Genomic DNA, 20,784 nt, shown 5'->3' with positions numbered 1-20,784 from the left:
TGTGCGTGGGTTTGGTGGCTGGTCCCAGCAGCATCCCGGCTGCTCCTGATCCTGCTGGACCAGCCGTGGCTGACGTGCCCAGGGTTTGCTCGGGTGTGCAGACGGGCGAGCAGCAAACGGCTCCGCTAACGACACCGCGCCGGCCTTTCCTCCCCCGTTTTCAATGTCCCAGGGAGTTTTTCTATTTTAAAAAATATAGCAAATGTAAAGTGAACACTAACCAGATTGCAAATAACCCTTCTAAGTGGTTAGTGATACAGATGAAGAAACCTCATGTCTTCCTAACCAGAAGATGGAACTAAATTAATAAATAATGAAATGAATGGGGCGGGGGGAACAATGAAAAGAACCAGGAATTATAGGATAATCTTGGTAGCTGCAGCCTGTGGAGAACATCTCTTCCAGCAGGAGTTTGCAGGGGCTCCACCTGTTCCCTCCAGGCCGCTCTGCAGGTGGACGCCGTTGCCGCGCACCTCTGAGGCTGGGACCGCTTCTGCTGCTGCGGGGGGAGCGTGAGTGCAGGATCAGGCCCCGAGGACAAACCGCTGCAGCTGTTGCAATATGTGGTTTCGGCAGCCGCTGGGGCGAGCAGAGCAGCACGGGTGCGCGGGGTGCGCAGTACCGGGGCGTTCCCCGGGCCGCTTTGTTCAGGCAGGGGAGGCCAGCGAGGGCTGAGCCCCCTCCCTGCGCGGCGTCTGCCCGCTCGGCTGAGGGACACCCCCTCACCACCACCGGGGGGGCAGCGCCCGCTGCCGGCTGCTTTCCCCGGCCCCGCGCCCTCCCTGCGGGGCAGCGCGTCCCGCCCCCGCGCTGCCGGGGATTCTCCGTTGGTGCTGTGCTGGCCGCTCGCCGCCGCCGCCGCGTAGGGCCCGCGCCGCCTCCCCTAAAAAGGATCGGGAAAGCTCCCGCTGGCGCGGACCCGCCAAGGCACGGACGGGGTTCGAACCCGTGATCTTCGGTTTACGAGACCGACGCCTTACCACTTGGCCACCGCGCCTGCGTTACCGCGCCCTCCCGACGCCCTTCTATCGCTGGCGCCACTCCCGCGCGGCGCCGCCGCTGCCGCCCGCCCTCGCCAACCGCGCGCCAGCGGCCGGGGCCGCCCCCGCGTGCGCGGCCGGCGGGCGCTGAGGGGGCGCGGTCCGGGCGGGCGGGAAGCGCTAGCGCCTCTCCCTCAGGCGCGGAGCGGGCGGCAGGTGTCTGCCAGGGCGGCGGCGGCATTTGCGAGAGGGCGCCGAGGAGGGTCCCGCTGTCTGTGGGAGCGGCGAGGAGCTGCCCCGCCCGGCTGTGGAGGCGTCCGCAAGGGCAGCGCCCTCTTTCCCGCACCGGCCCTGGCGAGGCGCCGGGGCCCCGGGGCGCTCCCGCCTCCGAGGGCGGCCGGGCCGGGCGCGGGCTGCGGCGACAGAGTTTGTTTTCCCCGGGGAAGGGGGATTTGTGGTGCCGCGAGTGATTGGGGCACGCAGCGGTGCTGCAGCGGGGGTTCTCTTTACCAAAAGATGGCACTCTTAGATCAGTAAATGTGTTGGAAGGAATGTAGGCTTCCTCAGACCAGAAGGAGCAGCTGGGAGGCGGGAAGCGAGAGTAAAACTTTCTTCCTCCGAGAAAAGAAGCGGAGATCCTAAACGTTGGGATAATTAAACGGTAAATGTTAAATTAAATTCACTAAGTGGCTGGTATCAGTTCCCTGTGAAAGCTTAGTGTTTTGGAATGTAAAAAAGATACTGAAATACCTATTTTTCTAGGTTTGGCCTCCTAGATATTTACAATTGTGACCTGGAAACAAAGCTTGTAGTTTTCATTTGATGTTCATTGTGGAGATCTCTTTGAACTCCCTGTGAAACTTTTGGTGGGCACCCAAGTTATATTCCATCGTCCTGGATGAATGGAATTTTGTTTATTGACCTGTTGGGGGTACTGATCCCCGCATTTTTGTCAAAGCAGCATGTAAACATGGTAACAGAGGTATCTTTGTAAAGGTCGAGATCAGAGTTACTAGTTTGGTGGTGCTGTAATGCAGGTGTGTTAAAAGATTAATACATCTGTACCCTTTTGGGATGTCCTTTGAACTGTCAGCAGGAAAACTCATAACTGATGGCTTGACCATAAGAACAAATTTCAATTCTTTAAAAGCTGCCGTTTGTCAGCTTCTCTGTGATAACTCTGCATGCCTGTGTTTCAGCAAACACAGAGCAATTTGAATTAGCTTCACCTGCAGTGAAAGGTGTCTAAATTACCTTATGGGATAGTCAGCCTGTGTTAGGAGTGTCTGTTCCTACCCTGGGATAGCTGCCCCAAAGGTGATTTGTTCCATTTTTCCAGTCCTTACGGGCATAACTGATGGCCTGGCCAACCTGACCACATGCTGTAGTTTATCTGCTTCAAAGGACAGAGCCTCGTCTGGACTGTGGAGAGCTGGGAAGCCAGAATAGTACTGTTGTATTCTGCTTTCATCTTAATCATTGTGATCACTGCAGCACTTCAAAAGTGTGATGATGTGTAGGAATGGAAAGTGCCTCACTCAGCTCTCGTACCTGTAACTTTTATGATAAGGAGTGACCGCAGAGGGCCAGTTGTCTTAGCTGACTGAGGAAGAGTTACTCAGTGTTACCAAGCTTGCAGCAGGAAGGAGTTGGATTTTAATGTCATGGCTGACTGATGTCCCTCCATTTCTGGCCCTACTAGTGTATTACAAACATCCTCTTTTATGTGCCATACTTGGTAGTTGTAACTTGTTGTAGCAGTTCCTGTGCAGCTTGTGTCTGTGTTTGTTTTATTCATGCTTTTATACCTTTGTGATCTGAGAAGTAATTTTGTGGTGGGAGGAAGCAGAGGGGACTATTTGAATTATATGTGGGATTATGTGAGTTGTTATGCTACATTTTTAATAAATATATTTAGTTGGCATCAGAAATAGTATTTAATGGTAAATCCACCTCTAATGCTAAAGTTCTTCCTTAACTGTGTGGGGAGATTGAAAGTTCAATTTGAAATTGTAAAGATCTTCTGAGTAGATTAAGAGGAAATACTTGATTGGGTGTAAGAAAGATAATGTCAGAGATTTTGTTGGAAGGAGAAAATCATCAGGTTATTTTCTTCCTTCCCTAAGCCTCACTCTTACAAGATGGAGGTGTTGCTTTAGGAGAGGGCTTTGATGTCTGTTTTAATGTACAAAACTAGGCCTTTCTACAAATCTCCCTGACTCTTTTGAGGAGATACAGGGGAACAGTCACATTTATGTAGAATTTGTGCATAGCTGTTTATGAAGACTTGTTATGGGGTAGCTGGAATGCTCCTCACTTACCAATTACTTGAGCTTAGACTTTGTCCTAGATTTATGAAGGAACGTTTTTGTTCACTATTTTAACTTTTCATCAACAGCATTTGTCTTGGAGGGATTCAAGAATGATGCAGTGTTACAGTAGAGTGGCCCTGCAGTCCTTATTCTGCAGAGAAGACTGGAGACTCATCTTCAGGTAATTTTTTATGTGAAGGAAAATATTTCTTACTCTATAAATTTATGGATAAACTTAAAGGAAAAAAAAGCTGTTGCTTCTCAGATGTTCCTCTGATTGTTACTTGGATTCTCTTTTTGGAAGGTCTCAGTGGGGTTGTACACTATAGTATGGGGTGTGAGGAAATCTGTGGGACTTCTTTGCTATCAAAGAAACATCTCTGACTTGAGATGGTAGAAATACTCTAAGAAATATGTCACTAGCAACATCTGTATAATACACAACAAGGTAGTAGGGAGGAGTATATAGCATTTAATGTACAGAGTAAAGACAAATACGATGATGGTCATTTGTAGAACATGGTTTAATATATTCAGGTTTTATTGAAAACCAGGGTTTAGCTTGTGGAAGAGGTTCACTGAGCATAATCTCAAGCTTCATCAGTCCTTGTCTTGGTGTTTATATCATCATACTAACATGAACACAGTTTGGGAGGGAGGGTTATGTGTTTATATTTCTTGGTCTTTGTAAAACAATCAAAATCCCAGATTGCCAGATGGCACCAAAACAAGCGCTTTATCTCTGATACAGTCTAAATTCTGTAATGCACATGGTCAAAAAGTGCTCCACTTGTTTTGCAATATTTGTGTTTGGTGTGTGATATCTGAAGGTAAGTTTGTGGCACATATAGCCTACAAACTTTTAGAATGGTTAAAGTTCATAAAGAAAAGTATTTTATGAAATTTACAGGGCATATTAGTAAGTTTTAATTTGTTCACTTTTATGGGTACTATGTACTACTTTATGGGTTTTGCAGCACTTGGCCGAGTTCTGATGTCATCAGCATAGAACAGACTTTAATAAGGAAGGGGTGGGTGATCTAGTGTGGGGACTGCCTCCGCAAGAGGAAGTATAGTAGTAAATATTTAAATAAAGCAGCTTCATCATGACAAGAAGCTTGTGCATATTGAACAACTCATAGCTCATTCTCCTGAAGAAACATGTAGAGGAGTTACAGAACACAAGCTGAGCAGAATACAAAATGCAAATATGAAATCCCACAATCCAGTGCATCTTGAAACCTTGGAAGAATTCGGGGAAGTCATGAATGAAACTGGCTGCAATCTTTTCTACATCAGAAATAATCTTCTAATCATTTCTTTGCCTTATTACAGTTCTGAAATATCCCTTTATTTCTCACAGAATAGCCTTGTTCTTTGTGCTTAGTTGGTTTTTCTTTTTTATCATTAGATAATTACAGGTAGCTCCTTTTCAGAAAATTGCGATACAAATACTTATTTCCTTTCTTGTTAAATTCAAGACTAGTACTGTAAAGTATAAAAAAGTTTCGCAGTATTTTGTAGCTGATAAGAATGTCCCTGTAAACTTACTTGGGGATTATTTGTGTATGTGTGACAAGGTAACCCAATTAGGAGTGGAAGCCTGTATTGCAAGGTGAAATGCATCCAGTAATCTGCAATGGTATTTTAATAGTTTTTGACTTCACTCTGAGAGGCTTTAAAGGTTCATTCACATAAGAGAAAAAAAATGTTGCATTTGACTCACAAATGAGGTTAAACTATCTGGGGAGTATTCAGAAGCTTGCCTGATTGCACAGGCGCAGCTGAGAGATGCATCTCCTGTGGCCTGACCTGAGCAGCTCAGTGGAACCAGGCCACTAGTCTGCTCTAGGGCAGGGGTCTGAGAGGTTCACTGTAGGAACATGCACCTCTCTGGAATGCCTTGTTTATTCTGTATTTTGAGTTGCCCTTTTTCCCTCCCTGAAAAAAATCTCACTTGGAGTGAGGAAGAAACTCCAGGTTTTTCCTTCTTCCTTTTTCACCCTGGCACTGGGAGTCAGAATACTATTAGAGCCCCCTCTCTCCCTTGCTCTTGCTTTTATACATGACTTCAGTGTTGCAGCTTGTTCCCCCATCCACTAGCAAATGGTGTGGACTAATCCAAGAGATTATCCTTAGAGAATTTTGCTAGAGACCTGACTCTCTGTGGTTCACAAAAATACATATTAGAACCTTACTGTATTTTCCCAAGTCTTACCACAGCATCTTCAGTTTTGATCAGTTTTTCTTTTTGATGGGGATGGGTTTAAACTAGTGCTTTTTCAGTGATCTCTTTAGCACCCCTGCGCAGTCACACATGGTCAATGCATGCTTTATGTAACTTTAAAGTCCCCTTCTGTGCTAACTTTAGAGACTCTTTAAATAAGGTGTTTTGCTCTTGTGAAAAAGAACAGGGAATGTCCAGAACTACTCAATACATCTCTGCAGTTGCTAGTACACTGTCAGAGCTGCTTAGGTTTGTGCAGTTAACACATGCTTACTCTGGGTAGCCTAGGAAAAGCACTCCCTTCCAAACTGTTCATACCTTTTAAAAAGCTTGTATTTTTAACATTGGGCTGAGCCAAAGAAAAAGTCATTTTCCAATGACCTAATTAGTTAATAGATGAGGTGTGGGGTGGTGCACCCCAGCTGCACATCATGAAAATACAGTGACAGATTACAAAATAAGCCATACAGTCCTTATGAACTATATAAAAACGTCATTAATTGCAAATGTTTGAATTTTTATTAAGCCACTTCATTTAAAATATATTGAAGAGTATCACAGGTATATTTTACCTGTGTGTTATGTAAAATAGTGACACTTGTGCCTACATTAGGATTTTATTTTCTTTTTTAATGACAAAAGTACTGAAAAGTCTGGGTTCTTATCCTACCATTTCTTGAGAAAAGAATAAAAAACAGGAAAGGAATTAATATAGTAGTACTGCTTAAAAAAAAATCCAAACCTAAACTTTGAGAGTTCAGGAAATCTCTGTTCTTGCAGATTTTGGCTCTGATTTTGATGACAAACCATCATTCTTTTGGAGTTTGTCTAAGTGCAGATTTCGTTCTTATTCCTTTTTGTGAGAAACGTACTTAAAGCATATAAAAGTCAGAATTTTTGTTGAATATTATTAATGGTATTTTTCACTTTTAAGTAGTAAGCATGGACAAATGAACACAGTTTTCATTTTTTATTTGAGACACTTAGCAAAAATGCTGAAATATCAAACATTTCCTCAGTAGCTACAATATTGCCACTATGTACAAAATATTTGATAAATGTAGTACACATATAAAAATACAGTATGCATTACATATATACAGTACAATGTGCAAAACATATGGCATTCAAACGTATGGAATTGATTTTAGGGGTGCAAACAGCAAATACAAAGGCATCATGGTTTCTTATAGAAAGGCAATACATAAACTGACGCCCTGATTGCCATAATTTGCATTTAGTAAAGTAGTGCTTAAATGAAGAGGGCCCTAGAGACAGGTGTCTATCTTCCTCTTTTCACAAAATGAGATGCTAAGACATAATTATGACTATGAAAATAAGAAGAGAAACACCTACTAGGGTTAGCGTTATTTCTACTGCAAGCAGTACTGTGAAGAAAAATCCTATCTGGAAAAAAGCCTGTGCTATTACTTAATACAAATTTCTCAAACAACAAAAACAAATCTGTACTGTTAAACATCAAAAACAGCTTTGAAAATATCTACATCCTTAATTTTAAAAAAGTATGGATAATACTTTTTGGGATTTAATTTCCTATGCTTCAAAATACAAAGTGCCTCCTTTGGCAATATAAATGGCAATGCTTTGGTTCCTATTTAAATTTTTATATTATTATAATTTATTTTAGGCTGTCTTTTTACTATCTGAGCTGTATTTTTTTTTTTTATAAAAATAGTGTGATTATATAGTTATTAACCATTCCCTGCTTTTTATTGAGAATTTGCTCTCATAGCTAGAATGGCTTTTTGGCTAGATTTCTACAAATACATTTATGCACTTTTAACTTAAAAAGTGTTTATACTCAGTATTGGACACTACAGAATGATGTAGGTGTCTCTTTTTTGCACTTTATTCCTAACAAACTGGTATAAAAGGAGTATTTGTGATTACTTCAGGTTTTAATGGATGCTCTTTATTGGCCATGTATATACTATACGCAACTCCATTCCACATATCTCACATAAAAAACCATCTGAAGTATGGTCTAGAAGTCATCAAAAGGTGATTTAATAGACCACAATATAAAGAGTTTCAACAGAACATTTAGTAGAGATAAGTGGAAGAAATTTTTTTCCAGTTTTAGTAAAATTTAAGTTTATAATAAACTGAAGATGCCATCCAAATAATAGTTGTTTACACTGGTGAACTTTACTGTGTTTTGATTACATAATGCCCTTCCAGTTAAATGTATTCTGTGATTGCATTTTCTCAGCCTTGAAAACAGTTCAGCAGCTTGTGCTTGGTTTCCAATTATGGTGCCTACACTTTTCAGGCATCTGAATGTTTGAGACTACGTAATGTAAAAGTTTAACATTGAAACTTCTATTTTGATCACCTACTTCCTTGAACATAACTCCTGTTGGTGAATTCAGAAGTGCCTTGGAAAGAAATTTCAGTATTAAGTAGAGATTATTTCTAAAAGCTGTGGCCTCAGCTTTTTAAAGGTCTGATTCTGCAAGCCCACATTGCTGGATTAGACTCTGATTTCTATAGAGAACAACTGCCATAAATTAATTTTATTCTCAAAGAGAACTGTTAAATTTATGACAATGATTTCTTAACTATTTATAACGTTGAAGTTTTGCCTGTAAACTTACTTGCCTTAACTAATGCTGAATGGCACTAAAAGTGCGTAACAAATACCATTTCTGTATTAAACGCAGGATGTGACTCCCCTTGATTAACATTAGCCTTGTAAAACACGTCTGAACTCTCTCCATGTCTAGAAGTATAAACACCAACTTTTGATTTTTCACACTGATAAAATGGTATTCTTAATTACTTTGAAGGATCTGTGAACAACACATTTGATAGGATGCATTCTGTTAGTATACTGCAGCCATTAAATGGCAAATTTAGTGCCAGTGCATTCCTTTGCAACTATTCTCTTAATGAGAAATATTCAGTTCTGTACAGTCAAACTGCACAGTCATGATTAAACTTCTAAGATGTATTGTATTTGTGTTACAAAAATTGTCATGTAAAACATGCACACACAAAAGTCTAAGCAAAACCTATTTCTGCCATAACAGGCATATATAACTATGGCAAATATATCACATTTCAGAACAAAGTCTAAAGCAAACCATTATATATAAGGTTTAATACACAATTCTGAAATGTACAAAAAAGTAATCACACATTCCCTACACTAGAATATTTGTACTTCAAAAACTAAAATGATCCCTTAACTTTTTTAATAATTTTTTTTTTTTTTTTTTGCAAAGAGACTTTAGAGTAGAAAGCTATACTGTACTGGTAACAACACATCTCAACTGTTTGGGTTTATTTCTGCACATAGATTCCTATGGATTAGTTAACATTCTACACTGCCAATAAAGATAGTTTTGTAGCAAGATGACTTTGCCAGTTTTAAGCTCTATTTACATGCACATCAAAAATGACAGTACAGTTGCTCTAGGTTAATTTGTCCTCTAAAAATTAATTTACTTGCCTCATTTAATCAGAAGGCAGGGTCAAAAAAGGGGTAACTCTAACCACACATATGTGGTATGTCTGGTGTACCACACACAATAAATTGACAGTACTGCAGAACACTAAATTTCATTCAAAGTTGTTCCTATCAGACCAAGAGTCCTTAATTCTTAACCTTGTAACAGCTGAGGGCACTCAGTATCTCAAGAGTATTAGCTCCCGATAGTATGATGAAAAGGAATGCAAAAAGTTGAATGTCTTTGTTCAATGTTATTGAAGAGTCCTATACCATCAAAATTTAAGGCAGACAGTCCACGTGTAACACCGTACTCAAGTATTGTAGGCACAGCAAGAAGGAATAAGGAAACATGTTTTTCAACTTCATCTTTTGTTGTGAAAATCGCCATAGATTGTCTTTCTGTACTTAGTTTCAGATTAAAGTGAATTCTGGCCTGTAACACTAGATAGATATAGAAGATATGTAATGATTTAAAGTGCTGGTAACTGATATGATACAAACATACGATGCCAGTTTAAACCCTGAATCAATGATATAATCTACTATTTTATCTCAAGGCAATGGAATTCTGTAATATGAGTAAACCAGATTGCATTGTATATCTGGAGACATAAATTTGCAGTTAATTCCACAACATTTTCTAACAAAAGTACTTTGTTTGATGTTAATGTGATTGTGTTCTTTTTTAAAAATGTGATACAGATTGCTAAATAGTTAACAGCTACCTTATGTTTTCATTATTTCTTTGTTACTTTCTGATACATATCATTACTCTAAGAAGTAAGCAAAAGCTTTGGGGTATTTTTTCATTAGCTCCTACAAAACTTTATTTTTGAAACTTGGTGGTGAGGAAGGAATTCTGCAATGAGATCAGTTTTCAGAGTAGAAAACATACCACATTTCCATTGTTCGGGAAATAGGGGACTGTTTACTTTTATCTTAATTTAGGAATTCCCTAATAGGAAATAATTCCAATTTTATCTTTGATTATCAGCCTACATTATCTATGGCAACATTTAACAGCTATTACCTGAGACACAACCATAGAATTTCAAAGTATTTTACTTCTATATACATTTTTTTTCTTTTTCCAACTGCTTTCTTAACAGACTCCCCAAAAAAACAACTAAGGACTTTAAAAAAATAGTATTTTCATGCTGTGCTGTGAGGTAAGAGCTTAATTTTTGCTGTTATCCGTTTCAGGTATGAAATATGCCTTCTTATCACAAGACAGTACATCCTGATGCTATTTAGGATTCTCACTGAGCAGCTTCTCTGTTTAGCTTCCCTGATGTTATGTAGTGGTAGATGAAGCTGTTCAATAGATAAAGTATTGATTAAGAAATGGTGGTTGTCCTGTCAGTACTGTCCCCTGCAACTCTGATCCTATAAACATCTTTTATTGAGGGCACTGGGACTATTCTTGCATAGATGCTTGCAGGATCATAGTGCTCAAGAGCATTAATTAAACTTTGCTACTTCCTCAAACTGTTCTAATATGCTGAAATACTCGATTCAATGATTAACAACTATCCTCAAACACAAAGTAAATTAGGGTATTTATTATTTCCATTATAGTAATCTCTAGTTTGAAGACCACTGTTCCCCTCTGTTCACAAAAATAAGGTATGCAAAGAGTATACAAGTAACTGTCTGATATACACATTAAAACCTAGCTATTAAATCCAGAGCATTGCTATAGAAAATTCAGTGTTCTCAATATTACCTGGCGTAGCTACAGTGGATTTCTTGCAGTTACACTTAATATCCCTTTGGATGCAGTTAAATTCTTCCCTCATGATTAAACAATGAGGGAAGAGTTTTAAAAACCACAAACCCAAAATATAAAAACAACTTGAACAAATTAAGAGTCTAGATATATGAAATTTCACTGAACCAGCCAGTGCTTGTACTTGCCTTTGCCCTCACAATTCATTTTGAACCTGGCTCAGGCTATCCACAGGAACAATGAAGTGCAGTGATACCTCACCCTCCCCCAAACATTTGCTCACTGTGTTAATACAGACAGTTGTAATCTGACTTTTTCTTCTCTAAGTTTAGCCACGTTGTGTTGCTCATTTAAGCATTACAAAGTCAGAGACATAACTTCTTTCTTAAATATTTGTGATGCATTTACCTTGGGGTACTTTGAATCAGTAAGTACAATCATCCTTTCTTGACTTGTAAAATACAGCTTTCAGAGGGCCCTGATCTGCATTACTGATAGGAGCATAAAGTAATTCACTGTTGTAAACTTGAAAATCAATAAGGAATTAGCTTCAAGCATTTGTTCTTCCAAATATTACTGTCTTAATTTATCTTAATTGCAATCAGAATGGTATAATAATGGACGTCTGCTGTAAAGAGACTTGCAGGTCGTGTTCTCATTGGCTACAGCTTAATCCCAGTGCAACTGTAGATCCTGTGGATCTAAAAAGTCAGTGGAAAACACGCTGGGGGCAGTAGAACTGAGAGGAGTGAGTCCAGATGAGGAGCTGGGCATTGTAATGTCTAGCCATTCCATATTGTCCAAATTTGTATCAGGAAGGTCAAGAGACAGACAAGAATTATTAGTGGTAAACTGTGGGTCGGATGTTTCCATGGGTGAATGAGAGTGATCTAAAATGCTGGAGTGATTAAGCAGATCATTCTGGAGGTCTTCAATTAAAGAAAATGACTCTCTGTCCTCATTATTGCTTGTCAGTTGAGGAATTTCATTACCTGATGGTAAAGTTCCATCCAAGAGGGCTTCAAGTTGGTTTTCCAAACTTATAGACAAGCTGGTGGTTGGTTCTAAGGACACAGGAGGAGGGGCCATTTGGATCTGTGGTGGTGGGCGGGATATCACTGTATTCACTGGCATTGTAGTGATGTTGGCTGTTACTGGTCTCATTTTAGAAATGGGAGATGGTTCCTCCTTTATTGGAAGGGAAATCTCTGTAATAAAAAAACCAACTCACTGTTGAATTCAGAAAAGATAGTGACACATATCCTTGGGCTTACAACTTCCACCCCCTTTTTTCCCCACTGTGGGATGCATGTACAGTGAACTCAAGGGAGTAAGAGTCATTTTGCTGTTCTGATAATAGTAACACTACATACATCAGACTGTCAGGTACTCTATGAACAACAAAGTATTTTAAAGCAAGTTCCAGAGTTCTGCTTTCAGTAATACTTCAGCCAATTAGAATATTTATACTTATTTAAAAAGGAACCTCCTTCATGTTTATAGTTCTTCTGACTAATTAGAATGATTATGGAACCAACAGATTTCCTCATTTAGATAAGGGTGCCTGAACCAATTTTCGGTATCATCCCTGTGTCCACCTTGATGAATTAGAGTCTAAAAGATCAGTTGATGTGATTAGGATGCATTTATTCTTGATTCTAGAATCTGGAACTACTCTTCTGTCAAGAAGTTCCATGTAAGACAGTGGTAGTAACAATAAAAGAAAATAAAGCAAAGTAACTTCCAATTAATTCTTATCATAGACTGGTTTGGGTGGGAAGGGACCTTAAAGATCATCCAGTTCCAACCCCCCTGCCATGGGCAGGGACACCTTCCACTAGCCCAGGTTGCTCAAAGCCCCATCCAACCTGGCCTTGAACACTGCCAGGGAGGGGGCAGCCACAGCTTCTCTGGGCAACCTGTGCCAGTGTCTCACCACCCTCACAGGGAAGAATTTCTTCCTTATATCTAATCTAAATTTACCCTCTTTCAGTTTAAACCCATTACCTCTGGTCCTATCCCTACACTCCCTGATCAAGAATCCCTCGCCAGCATTCCTGTAGCCCCCTTTAAGTCCTGGGAGGCCACTCTAAGGTCTCCCCAGAGCCTTCTCTTCTCCAGGCTGAACACCCCCAACTCTCTCAGCCTGTCCTCACAGGGGAGTGCTCCAGCCCCCTGATCGTCTTCATGGCCTCCTCTGGACCCGCTTGAACAGATCTGTGTCCTTCTTATGTTGGTGCCCCCAGAGCTGGACACAGCACTGCAGGGGGGGGTCTCACGAGAGCAGAGCAGAGGGGGAGAATCCCCTCCCTCGCCCTGCTGGCCACACTTGATGCAGCCCAGGACGCGGTTGGCTTTCTGGGCTGTGAGCGCACATTGCTGACTCACAGTCAGTTTTCCATCCACTAACACTCACAAGTCCTTCTCCTTGGGGCTGCTCTCAATCCACTCCTCGCCCAGCCTGTGTTTGTGCTTGGGATTGCCCTGACCCATGGGCAGGACCTTGCACTTGGCCTTGTTGAACTCCATGAGGTTTGCACAGGCCACCTCTCCAGCCTGTCCAGGTCCCTCTGGATGGCACATCCCTTCCCTCCAGCGTGTTGGCTGTACCACACAGCTTGGTGTCGTTGGTGAACTTGCTGAGGGTGCCTCGATCCCACTGTCCGTGTCACCGACAAAGATGTTAAACAGCGCCAGTCCCAACACCAACCCCTGAGGAATGGCACTTGTCACTGCTCTCCTCTTGGACATGGAGCCATTGACTGCAACTCTTTGAGTGCGACCATCCAGCCAATTCCTTACCCACTGAGTGGTCCATCCATCAAATCCGTGTCTCTCCAATTTAGAGACAAGGATGTCGTGAATGGACACAACATGTGAATGGAGTCCATAAATAAGATTAGACAGACAGAACATGCAAATAAATCATCTAGCACAGGTGATGTTTCTGCTAGAAAAATTATACCTGAGAATAGATTTTGCATCAGTTTTCCAAGCGAAATCATGTCCTTAAAACCTGTAACAGCATCTATTAAAATGATTGCTTAGCAAAAGCAAAACATTACTAAATGGACCCTCTCACTCTCCTGAATTACATGAGTAAACTAAGCATTTTTCAGTGTAGAACTTGCTTATTTAAGTGCAAGAGCCCTGAATTCTACTTTGTTTTTCATAAAGATGATCAGGAAAGGTTTGCTTTTTTTATTGCAACTTTGCAAATATGGAGCAGTTATTACCTTTATGATCAAATGGGTTTAGTAACTTAACACTCGAAGCAAATATTTAAGTAAGCACACCAATGTTTCCTACATCCTCTGCTCCAGAGGTAGAACTACTTCAAACTACCCATGCAATATCTTATAAAAGCACTGAAAGCATTTTTTAATTTAGCTTGAGTTGTTCACTGCACAGGTCACTTATCTCAGTCTGTCACTGTCTACTCCATTTTCTTCAGCTGACTTTGCAATTTGCTTCAAAAACGAGAAAATACTTGGATGTTTAGAATATGGCTAAAATCTTCTAATAGCCCACAATCCATCACTTCTGTCCTGGCCTTCACTGCTGTCAAGAGCCTTATATGACAGTAGTACAAAACATTAAGTTAATTGAATTGCTTGGCACCAGAACATTTCTGAATGTTGCAATGGCTTCTTAGTCTACAAAGCCTCATTATGCCTGAAAGCCTCCTTCTTTTACTGCAAAGCTACTTTGTATATCACTTTAGTTATTTTAGTTCCTTTCTAATAGCTCCTGTATTTTAACTGACATAGAAAGCTGTTATTCATTAATGCCTCTATGTAGTTCATATATACTTTTTCCAGTAATGTATCTTTGGTTATATTTAATGAAATTCTTGTATCAACATGCTTTAACTCTTACCTTATTCTTTTTGTATAATTTCAATATACATTATATGGGCTTGCTCAACTTTTCCAATTTTGATAAAATATGTGTGTGCTAACCTAAGGTGTTATTTTAATTGTTTGAATGCCATGTGGATTATTGCAAAGGTCTACCTGGGCTAATTCACAAGCAGAGAAGTTCCACAGCAGGTTGACTGTGTGTGTTTTGGTAAATGTTTTCTTTAATAGATAATTATTGCAAACTTTCAGAAATACTAGTTTCATCCAGGCTAGACAGCTTCTACTTCTTCTCCCAGAAGAACTCTTTCTTTTCATTCCTTTGATTATAGCACTGAGTTTTTATTACCAGGTTTTAAATCTCTGCATCACACAGATGTCAATTAGCTTACCTCCGCTCTTGATGAGAATATCAAAAAGATCATCCATCTGCTGACTGTGTGCACTGGAAATCTGTAGTAGATGAGAAAAGGGTTATTCTTTTTCATGTAGTATTTTTTCCTAAGCTGATTGATCCTAGCTTCTCTCAATATACGTAAGTACTAACCTATGATCAAGACTAAAATTCTTCATATGAAACTGTCAATCTAGAAAACAGAGAGATATTTTGGAGAAAATTTAGGGAAAAAATCTGAAAAGCAAGATAAAGATTTCATGAAGGCAACCTAGAAGAGGGGTGCAGAAAACTAGGGATAAGAAGGAGAATTGCTAACCCTGTTTTGTACCAGGGTAAGTATCTGGAATAACTGCAGGACTTCGGGGGGCACATGCGGAACTGTTTTCTCTCAGAGATATCCTGAAAATAGCCATCAGGTAAGATAAATTTTGTTAGGTATGGCTTGTTTTTTTTCAATTTGTAGATTCATGTTCTTTTCGTTTTTAAAGTGGGGAAAGCTTTCATCAACTGTTTATCTGTTTGTTTTAAACAGCCATCTCCTGCATATCTGCACCTTAAGCAAAGGGTCACAAAATGCCTCCAAACCCATTCTTTCAAAAACGGTCTAGGAAAAGTGGAGATGTTTATGATAGTTTCAAAACTAAGACAGTGCTTTAAAACACTGGTTGTACTCTGGAGATGGGAAGTAATTTATTATCTTCAGGAGATCTAGCTCCTGAAGAGAGGCCAGTGGGGAGGCACTTCACTAACTGGTAGTGATAGAGTCATGTAAGACGACCTGTGTGCCTTTGCTGTGAGGGTGTCTCACACATGCCAAGAACATGTGAAATGGCATTAGATACCCATGCGTGTGCCTGAGTGTCTGCCACCACAAAACCAGCCATAATACTAAGTCACTACAGGGTTTTATCTTTTGGGGTAGTTCTGAAATGCATGAGGTTAGGGATGCTCATTAATATTGTTTGCAACTTTCCTCCAGTGTGAAGGGTGTCATGGTAGACTGACAAAACACTGTAGGATTATTCATCAAGCTCACGAAATACAGACTCTTTTCAAGCAAGCACCTATGCTCATCTATATATATATATATGTATGTTTGCCTAAGTGTGTATAAACACACATACATTTTCCTGGTTTTGGAAAACAGGAATATATTTTCTCTCTTTTAAGTCTGAAGTTTGGGCATCATACATCCTTGAAAGAAGTCAGTTGAAGGCTAGTTATTGTTAAGTAGCACTACCAGCATTATCCCAATTATATATATGTATCACCAACTGGATACTGTAAGACCTATTTACGTGTCTGTTGCTTTAATAAAAAGAATCATGAAACAGGAGTCCTGTAGTTAGAGACAGTTATGGACATATTAACAGCGTATGTTAGAAAATCTTGACACCAAACAAAAAACTAAAATAAGCAATGGCTTTGATAATTCTAAAGAAAAAAAAATGTTTTTAACGGACTAAACAAGAGAAAATAACTACCTCACGGTGCGATGGCTGAATATTGCGGGTCTGTTTTATGGCCTCTTCATAACGAGGAGGATCTTTTGTCTTGGATACTGTGTTGTTGAAGAGGGATTGTTGAACAATGTAAGGCTGGGCTTGAGATGGAGAACCAGGCTGCACGAAATAACAAAACAATGATGAAACAATATGTTTCAGTGAATTCAAGATGTATCAAGTTTTACAGATTACCCTATTTTGTTGTACCAATCTACATATCAACAAATAACAATAGCATAGGTAATCAGAGGGAGAAAATAACAGTGTCTCTCTTGCTCACACATACATACATCTATGCATTATTAAAATCTACAAAACATTCTTCCTCGAGTGAGCTGCAGTATGTACACAGTTGCATGTTATTTAAGAATAATAATATAAAACTGAACTTTATGGAACATTGTTGGTCTAACCTTACCTTATTAGGAGTAGCAGGTCCATTCTGCACAGCGGGGACCTGGTTACCACCAGTGTGAATGTTGGAGTTTGATGTTTTATTAATAAAAGATTGTGAAGGTGTTGTAACTGGTGCAGTCTGATAGGAAAATACTGTATTTGATGTGGTAGGTGGAAAAACCTGAAAAGGATTAATATATCAGTCTTAGGTTGTGGGTTTTTTAAAAAGTTAATAACATTGGGTAAATGACATTAATAAAGTTTAAGGCTTTTTTTTTTTTTTTTTAAATACTTGCTTGCTTAAATTCCCTATTCAGGGAATGTTCTTTGCACTGATTTTTCCCACCAGTAGAATAATTTGTAAATCTAGAATAATTAGTCTTTGAAAGAAACTCTGTGCTGTGACATGTTTTCATTCATCGCTGATAACTAAAAATATTTTCCTGTGATTTTCCAGGAAGCATGAGGAAAGTGTAATGTAATTTTTCCAAAATACATTGAGAAGAGTGTGGAACATTTAATACAGTATGCATGATTTCCCCACCTAGTGGACAGTCAAGAAAATGAACTTATTTCTGGTCTGATACAAACTAGTGTACATATCCATGCTTGTCCTATGCTGCCTCTTTTAAGACAGAATGGTTTGGTTTGTGCCATGTAATTCTCATTTCTTTGAACTACAGATGTCTCTGAGTAGTGAGGGAGAAGCAAAAGATACAACTGTTGAACTTGGTATCAACTGTAAATTTGGTTACTGGTATATAAACTTTTTATTTCTTCAACTCATAGTCCATACGCTTATTTCAAATGATTCTAAGCAGTATTGTACTTCTCATATTTTTAAGGTAAGGGGAGAGGAAGATGGGCTATGAATGTGTGAGTGCTTGAGATTATTCTTCAAATTCAGTATCACTCCCAGATACCTTTATGTACAGTATGAATACCAAATTAAGTCTGCTGTGAGAAGGTTTAATACAGTTTTTGTTAGCCACCTGGATCATCTGTGTGAAAACCGCTGTGCTCTCCAGCTGTCTGCCACTGAGGTGAATGGCTGTGGAGAGGTCTCCTTATTACTGAATGAATTGAAGAACAAGGGCCATGGGGTAGCTAGAATGGGAAGAGACACCTCAAGTGTGTAGGAGAAAATAAATGGAATAATCAGCTGGTTCGCATAAAAATCTGATCTACCTGAGAAAGTCTAGATGGATTCATGGGAAACTGGCTCTGGAAAACAACTGTTTATGGAGGCGATCACTATTAGGAAGACCAATTTCACTAAAAAGCGTTAAATTGATAAGTATCATTACTCACTCGCAGTTCATTAGCTCAGTCTGCCTGCTGAAATATCCAAGCCTCATGAAATGCAAACAGCCGGCAGGTAGATCTAATGCTGAATGCATGAAGACTGTCTTGATCTATTGTATCACGTCAGTATTTTACATTCTGATGTAAAAAACAGTGCAATTACGCTGCCTGGTTTCCTATGTAAAAGATGGCAGTAGATGTGTGAGAAAAACAGCTAGGATAGGCAGGCTGCTCAGCTCCAGGATAGCCAGATGCAGCCTAAAGTCTGCTGGGAACTATGAGGTCTCCATGACAACCGATCTGAACAGGGAAAAGACCAGAGGGTACAATTCTTGGTTATCTCCTGCAGTCATTTCAAGAAACTTCTAAACAGCAAAGGAAGCAAACTGCTAGTCTCTGGCACAAGTACGTGCCACAGGATGACTGGAAAATTTCCATATGGGACCTGTCGAATTAACAAGGTAAGATTAGCCCCTCACCAAATCCCAGAAAACCTGGATGAAATCTGTTTTTTGGATATATGTCAGTTTTGACTTCTGTAGGATAACCTCAATGTCCATGAAATTAAACAGATTGAACAAGCAGTCTGAAGAGTGATGATGCTCATTTAGTTGTGTTCCCCTCTATTAGCCAGCTGTCTAGAGAATGGCAGGGCATAACCATACGTCTTCTAAGATAAATTCTTATCTGGAACAAGAGCCTTAACAGAAGCAGATTAGAGGACATTGCACAGGTAGAAGCCTCAGATTGCATCAGAACGTGGGTTTTATGATGCAGTTGTGTAAACTGAAATATATTGTCACAGTTACATAACATACTGTAAAAATTACCCTCTTCATTGTGAAATTTCAGTTGTTTCTGAATTATCCTTTCCTTGGGGCAGGCTGAAAAACCTTGTTGTCCCAAGTGATAGGAGCCTTAGAGTCAATGGCACTGATTAGGAAGCAATAAAGGTCCAGAACCAATCTCTGAGTTCCTAATATTAGAGGTGAGCCTGGAAGAGGCTCAAAGGAGGCAAAAGCCTTTTCTTTTGTGATGACTGATGCTGATGGGTTGATATCAGTTACCATATGAACATGACCAGGTTGGCACTCACAGCTCTGCATCCAGTGCTGATGAACATCTGTTCTGGAATGGGAAATTTCACAGCTGAGTGTTTTGGGTAGAGAAGAAGAGAAGGATCTCTCTGAATCATTCCTGCATTCCTCAGGAAGAGATGTATTGTAGCTATGATGGGGTTCTGACTCACTAGAATTGCTGTCCTCAGTATCCAAGTCCATAGCCTTCTTCGGAAGTAAGGATGAAATCAACAAGGGAAGTAAGAAAACTAAAAGGAACTCCTTTTAAAGAATAAACCTGTGAAGCCATAGGTAAAAGCTTTCTCCTAAGACCTGCCTCCAAGAATCTTCCATTTTGAGCCAGTGGCAAATAGGAGAAGGTGACTGGAATACCTGATATACCACCTGTGCTGAGCGTGAGGAAGAACATAGTAACAGTGGTGCTGTAAGAATACCATTAAGATAAAAAGTCTTTAGCCTTATTTTTCAGTTGCAAATAAATATATAAAGTCCTGCACAGACTAAAATTCTGGAAAGAGATGGAGTTACAAGCCCATTTATCACACCGAAAAACATGGTACAGAGATGTTAGGTGACTGGATTTATATATGACGCAGATGACACATAAAAGATTCTAAAAGCTTCTAGATAAAAGATTCTAGAATTAGATTACACAGCTATTTATCTTAATGCTTATTTCTATCCACAAACCTTTCTGATTTGTTGGGTCTGACCAAGTGTATGCTGCGTGATGGTGTTTTGTTTTGATTGTGGAGTATGCATCTGAGGTGCTGCCTGGACCAGGCCAGAGGAAGAAATAGTAGCAGGTATTTGTGATGGGGTCTGTATTCCAGCTTGTGATTGAGCCTAAAGGATGAAGATAAAATATTTGCATTATTTGTACCTCACAGTAAATTAGATCATGTAAAAATCTATTGCATAGATTATGTAGAATAGCAATAGCACATATTCTGGGAAGGATGAGCGGGAACTATGTGTAGCAGACAGAATTTTTGCTCTGGTACTGACAAGTTCCCAGCTAAAAGGTGTTTATTTTGCCAAAAGTTTAAGAAAGATAAAGACAAACTGGAGAAGGTCCAGTGGAGAGCAATGAAAATAAAAAGAGAGAGAGCATAACCAGGAAGGACTATAAGAACCGGGTTTGAGTAACCAGAAAGACAAAACTGATGATGCAAGAAAAAGGTTGGTTTTAAGAAGGTAACAGCAGTTTTTAATGGCCACTGAAAGGCAAGAAGCATGTCTAACCTCAGGAAAGATAATTTTAGCCAATAGTTAGGAAAACTTCCTGCAGTATGAGTGAAGTACCAGAACAAGCTGCTTACAGTTGTGACAGAATTCTAGCAGGATTTTAGAACGATTTAGACAAAGATCTGTCTGGGTGCGTGGCTACTAGGAATAGCTCTTGCACTGCAGACTGTGGGGCCCATCTCCATCAGAATTTTACAGCCCTCGTAAGTATTGCTAGATGTGATGGTGCACATGCTGGCATCAAAGCCTAGGCCCACAACCTGCCACAACC

The 20,784-nt window shown here is 39.9% G+C and overlaps 1 protein-coding gene and 1 non-coding gene across 7 annotated transcripts in view; both read right to left on the bottom strand.

Moving 5' to 3' along the window:
• Positions 1–925: 925 nt before the first annotated feature.
• On the bottom strand, positions 926–997 carry TRNAT-CGU (transfer RNA threonine (anticodon CGU)). Its single transcript has one exon. It is a non-coding gene; the product is annotated as a tRNA-Thr (tRNA).
• A 5,477-nt stretch (positions 998–6,474) lies between these two features.
• Positions 6,475–20,784, bottom strand: part of MRTFB (myocardin related transcription factor B) — an 85,778-nt gene continuing 71,468 nt past the window's right edge. For all 6 annotated transcript variants that reach the window (XM_074841520.1, XM_074841516.1, XM_074841518.1 and 3 more), the window contains 5 exons: positions 19,956–20,111; positions 16,904–17,062; positions 16,465–16,602; positions 14,976–15,036; positions 6,475–11,931 (listed from right to left, as the gene is read on the bottom strand). In XM_074841520.1, coding sequence (XP_074697621.1) covers positions 11,393–11,931; positions 14,976–15,036; positions 16,465–16,602; positions 16,904–17,062; positions 19,956–20,111 — 1,053 coding nt within the window. In that variant the 3' untranslated portion in view covers positions 6,475–11,392. The remainder of the gene's footprint in view (positions 11,932–14,975; positions 15,037–16,464; positions 16,603–16,903; positions 17,063–19,955; positions 20,112–20,784) is intronic.

This window comes from Strix aluco, chromosome 15 (assembly GCF_031877795.1).
Source record: "Strix aluco isolate bStrAlu1 chromosome 15, bStrAlu1.hap1, whole genome shotgun sequence".
NCBI classification, from domain to species: Eukaryota; Metazoa; Chordata; class Aves; order Strigiformes; family Strigidae; genus Strix; species Strix aluco.
The sequence above is the reverse complement of the archived record's forward strand: the minus strand, read 5'-3'. Positions and strand labels throughout refer to the sequence as shown.